This window comes from Emydura macquarii, unplaced genomic scaffold (assembly GCF_026122565.2).
Source record: "Emydura macquarii macquarii isolate MOO-44397 ecotype Brisbane River unplaced genomic scaffold, CSIRO-AGI_Emac_v2 contig_3104, whole genome shotgun sequence".
Taxonomy (NCBI): Eukaryota; Metazoa; Chordata; order Testudines; family Chelidae; genus Emydura; species Emydura macquarii.
Genome location: NW_027133241.1, coordinates 1695 through 6952, shown reverse-complemented (window position 1 = coordinate 6952; position 5258 = coordinate 1695). Strand labels below are relative to the sequence as shown.

Below are 5258 nucleotides of genomic sequence, written 5' to 3'. Positions count from 1 at the left end.
TAATGTAACCCTTCGGCCAGACTAAGTCGGTAGCAGTAAGGGCCGGGTTCTATGTCTAGGGGTAAATGATGCAACACCAAAGTGGCTTGAGCCCCCACCCAGTCACCTGGGAAATTACACACTATCCCTTGGGCGCCCTCCAAAGGGCAATACTTTCCCTCTCGCAAACACAGAGTCTGAGTGTATAAAGAAACCTTTTAATAGCAAAACAGAGATAACACAGCACTGGTTTGGGAAACAGTGCAAACAGAGTTCATGAACTCAATGAGCCCAAACCCATCCCAGAGTACAGGGCGTGTCCTTTGCCTCTGCCTTCCTTCTTGCCCCCATACTGACCGTCGTAGTTGCAATATCCACCTCTCAGGTGTGACTTGGCCCAGCCCACACAGCCACAAGGAGCAGAGATGCTCCTGCCGTGCCAACTAGGGACTGAACGCACGGCCAGGCCCCACAGCAGCAGCAGCACCCCATGGACACAGCCTCTCCTTGCACCCTGAGCTGTCCCCCTCCTAATGTTTCTGTCCTTGGAGCAGCAGCTAAGGCAGTCTGCTTATTTAGCAGACCTTGGTGTTAGTTATAAAGAAAGACCAAAGGCCCGGCTCGGTGACAAAGGCCCTCAGCCAGGCTTTTTGCCCCCTAGGAGCAGTCCCAGTGCCTTGGCGCCATAGTTACAGGATGCTAACACAGCAGCTCAATCAGCAGCGGGAAGTTTTGCTGTTTCCTAGGCCGCGCAAAGGGTAAAGGCGAAGCATCCCCAACATTTATAGACCGAGACAAGCGACGGAAGTCCACAATGAACACACCACCGTGTGTGTTTCATGACATCTGTTTGTTCCCTCCCCTTGTTCCTGACAGCGTGAACAAAACAGCCCTAATCATTAACTCTGTGAAACATCTTATCTTGTACCACATTGGGGGTTTATCTGTATGCGCCTGGCAATATATCTACATAAATAGTGAATACCTACAACTCTTCCAGAGGCGTGGACTAAATAATCAACTTACAAGCAGTTGCTTTCCTACAGGGCCTGACTTTGATTCACAGCCTCAGGCCTCAGACCTTGACTCAGCCGCGGTGCCCCAGGCTCTCTACGACGGCCGGTAGGAATCCAAGAGGGGTGCTGGGCACTGTGCCAGGCTCAGGGACACCTTGTCCCAGGCACGTGATGGGAGAAGAGTATTTTGAATGGAGACCCAGCCAGGCATGTTTATCCTGCTGGCCTCTTCCTCATTGGCCGCGCTGGGTCAGATGAGCCCCAGGGCTGGGGGCAGAGGCGGGAGCACTTTGGGAAGCCCCTGCCTGTCCACCAGAGGGGAGAAGCAGAAGGTGAAGGGAAGGAGGCCACTACGGAGTGGTAGTTTCAGACTTTGCTGGCTGGTTTTTCCCCTCCCCTGCTTCTGCCAAACATGGGCCCGTGGCAGAGATTGACCTCACTGGTGCCCAAGGGGCGAAGTTTAGCCACTGTGTCAGCCAGCGCCAGTCACCACGGGGACGGGACAGGAGGTGAGAGGCTGGAGTCAGGGTGGTCTGGGATTCTGGGGGGATGGACACTGGCCTGCTTGTGGTGGGGGGAGGGGTGGGAGGAGACGGACACTGGCTGGCTCGGGTTTCCCCAGTAGGAGGCGCTGGCTCTGATCTGGTCCAAGCTATCGAGTCCAGCTGACACTCATTCAGTGGCCTTGTGAATCGAGTTGGTCGGGTCTCAGCCCCAGCACCCACATCACAGACCCCCTCTCTTCTGGCACTGGCCAGCCCCCCGCCCCGCCCCCCCGGCTAGCATTCCCCACAGCGAGGCTGAGGGTTGGGCAGTCCAGGGATGCAGAGCTCCCCTCTCCCCCAGGATGGAGTGGTGCATGGAGCCGGGGGGGCTGCATGTGTCAGGGGATGCAAGGCCGGGGGGGACCTCTGGGGCTGGGAGATCATCAGTCCCTGGCAGATGCTGATAGGGTCACAGAACCAGCCAGGACAACAGGTTTTAGCGGAGTCAAGCGGCAGAGGGCATCTGCCAAGTACTGCGTTGGAGCATAACTACAAACTACCCTCCCTCTAAACTCACACAATCCCTGTGCAGCTGAGCCAGGCAAAGCCCCCCAATCCAGTCAGCTCTAGGGAAACATGGGCTGTGACTGGAATGTCCCATAAGTGTCTCCCCACAGTCAGGCGCTGGGTGATTTTAGAAGCAGACTCCAAAGCCGTCTCTTGGCACTGGCTCCTGAGACAGCTGGACACCCTTACTCAGAGCTGAACCAGGCCCCCGTTTCCTGGGGCTGGGCGGTGTCTGAGCCGTGCTATTTATTCCCGACATGTGGGCTGCGCTCCCGCTGGTGCTATCCTTGGACTATATTTAGCCACCAGGCAGAGGGAGAGGCTGCAGAGGGAGAGTGACTTTGAAATTGACCTCCACTGCTCCTGTTTCAGAACAGCTGGAGGGTGCTGTGCTGTGTGGGTGTGGGGTTGGGGCTCAGTAGGGGGCGCTCTCCCCTCTGTCAATGCTGATCCCCATGTGGCACTAGGGGGCGCTGGGCTGCAGGGAGCAGGATGGGAGTTGAGTATGGGGTGGTCTCCCCAGGCAGCCAGTGCAGGCCCCCTTGCCCCAGGGCAGTGGTGGGGACCATGCACTGTGTGGTGATTGTCGCCACAGCCAGGACATGGAAGATCCTGTCATTCGTGGTGGCGCTGCCCGGCGTGGCCGTCTGCATGCTGAACGCCCGGCTGCAGAAGGAGAATCACCCCCACGAGCCGCCGGAGTTCGTGCCTTACCATCACCTGCGTATCCGCACCAAGGTACAAGGAATTGGGTTCGACAGGCCCCATGGGGCTGAGTGGGACAGGACAGGGGGGCGGGATACTGGGCTAGGTGGTCCCCAGGGTCTGATCTGGGCTGTCAGGGCGGGGGCAGGATACAAGGTGGGCAGGATGCAGTAATTAAAGCATCCCCAGCTCCGACGTGCCGTGAAGTTTCTGACCTCAGCGTGGCCAGTGCCGGAGAAAGCCAAGATGCAGAGGCATCCCCTCTCCTGACCCCCTCTCTCTCTTTGCAGCCGTTCCCCTGGGGTGACGGGAACCACTCCCTCTTCCACAACCCACACACCAATCCGCTGCCCACAGGCTACGAAGGATCAAGGGGTCACCACTGAGCCGCCCAGCCTCCCCACCCAGGAGGACCAGGCCTTGTGACAATAAAAGCACCCAACTGGACGTGTCTCCCTGTGGAGTTATTTACATTCTGGCACATTCAACAGCTGTGAAGGGACGCTGGGGTGAGAACCTCTTGATCCAGGATCCCCTCTGTGTCCCCAGGGTGGGGACATGCGCAAGACTCTCTCTCGGCCTGTGCATTCCTGCTGTTGCCACATTGGTTGCTACCCCTGTGATAGGGGCTCCAGGGCAGGCGCAGAGCATGGGGAGTGAAACGGACTCATTGCCTAGTAGGTGACACTGATTCCCCCACTGGGGAACTAAAAGATCCCCAGGGGAATGGGATCCAGGTGCCCTCTGGGAACCAAGAGCCCGTAGTGGCGCTGGCCCAACATCTGGGAGCTTGTCTGGGTGCTCTGGGGCACAGAGGGGACATAGTCCAGGTACCACCAGGCTCCCAAGCCAGTGCCATGGCCCGAGGAGACAGGTGCTGAAGATGTCACCGGGGAGGAGTCGTCAGCAGCCCTTCCGCCGGAAGCATTGCTCTGTCTGGCCTCTCAGGGAGCAGCCCCACGACTCCTATATCACTGTGGATAAATGGCCAAATCTCAGCTCCGGCACTCCCCTTCTGCTTCCTGAAATCTTGCACAACAGTTTCAACTGCATACAGAGATCCTCTTCACTTGCTGTGCTAAATTCTTTTGCTGTGGTGCTGTCAGACACCAGCTTGACCTATCCCAGAGATGGCTGCATTTCTGGGCCAAGCAAGGGATCCGTGTATAAACAGTCCCCTGCCCCACCCTAGTGGTGGCTGTATCTGAGTGCGAGGCAAGGGATTCCTGCATAAAGAGGCTCCATGTCCTACCCAGAGGAGGTGCAGCTGCATGCCAAGGGAAGTAAACAGCCTGTAGCTCAATTTATTCACCTAACCAGCTCATGGCTGCATCAGGTAGAAAGTGGGGAGGGGGTATGGCTGGGTTAGAGGTACCCTGCTGAGCTCAGCTCACAGACCCTCCACCCATGCCACCCTAGAGCTGGCTAGGAGGTGGGGGGGCCAGATATGGTTCCCGCTCTGATCTCGAGGGGCAAGGGGGGGGGGGGGAACAGAAAAGTCCCTGGGCTATTACAGCTTCTGATCCCAGCACCACCAGCTCTGCTCTGTAGAGGGGAGGTTTAGAAGAGGGGTGGATTTAACCCTTTGTTCCCCAAATGGTAGAATTATCACCTTGCCTGATTCTTAAATTCACGCCACAGCTCTGAGCACCTACAAAAAATCCTGTAAAGAAAGGGAGAACCCCCCCATTTTCCATCCCCAACACCATCTTTCTGTTGATTTTTAAAAAAATCCACTTTAATAAGAACAAAATGAAGGTGAAAAAAAGCCATGTACAAACAGAACAGTGATCAAGTCACTTTACCGCAGAGACTGAAAAAACAAAGGTTGGGGAGACGTCAGGTCAACTGGCAGTTAGATTGGGGATCTGTAATTTGTTCCCAGTTTGCTAAGAGAGGCATCTCCCAGCAAGGGAGAGACTGTTACTCCAGAGATGGAAATGGAGGCAGTGAGAATGGAAGTGAGAATGTGCACAGGGTCACATGATAAGATAGTATCAGAGCTGGGAATGGAACCCAGGAGGCCTCTCCCCAGCCCTATCTACTGCCCTCCCTGTTCTAACCCACTCAACCCCACTCCCTCCCAGAGCTGGGAAGAGAATCCAGCTGTTTAGTGGACTTAAACCTTCACTCCTCAGTATGAAGAGAGCTCATTGCTCCTGTCAGCCCCACCAGCAGCTCCCTGGGTGCCAAACTCCCAGCCCCTGTAGTTCAGAGACTCTCTGCTATTTGTCCCCAATTTCCCTCCGCAAGGTGCTCTGTGAACTCTTTCCATTTTTCCCTTTCCATATGCCAGCCTCCCCCATTAAATGATGGATGTTAGCAGCATGGCTCTATAATGAACACATTTTGGCAGCCAAATCTTACAGATTGGCTTATGTTTATGTGCACTGAAGGTTTTATACAAAAAGTTATGATAATTACAAAGGGTTAGGTTGGAAGGAGGTTTCTAGTGTGTTGTTCTAAGGATTTGAGAAAGTAAACATCACTTCAATGAAATTGACGG

General features: G+C 55.4%; 1 protein-coding gene across 2 annotated transcripts; it reads left to right on the top strand.

The window, feature by feature from the left end:
* Positions 1-1282: 1282 nt before the first annotated feature.
* LOC137141596 (cytochrome c oxidase subunit 6A, mitochondrial-like) lies at positions 1283-3199 on the top strand. 2 transcript variants are annotated; one of them, XM_067530528.1, is made up of 3 exons: positions 1283-1504; positions 2643-2785; positions 3110-3199. In XM_067530528.1, the coding sequence occupies exons 1-3, from the start codon at positions 1408-1410 to the stop codon at positions 3176-3178; spliced, it is 309 nt and encodes a 102-aa protein (XP_067386629.1). In that variant the 5' UTR covers positions 1283-1407; the 3' UTR covers positions 3179-3199. The 2 variants fall into 2 exon arrangements, with proteins under 2 accessions (XP_067386629.1, XP_067386628.1); XM_067530527.1 differs by having other exon boundaries at positions 1284-1504; positions 3043-3199.
* Positions 3200-5258: the final 2059 nt, after the last annotated feature.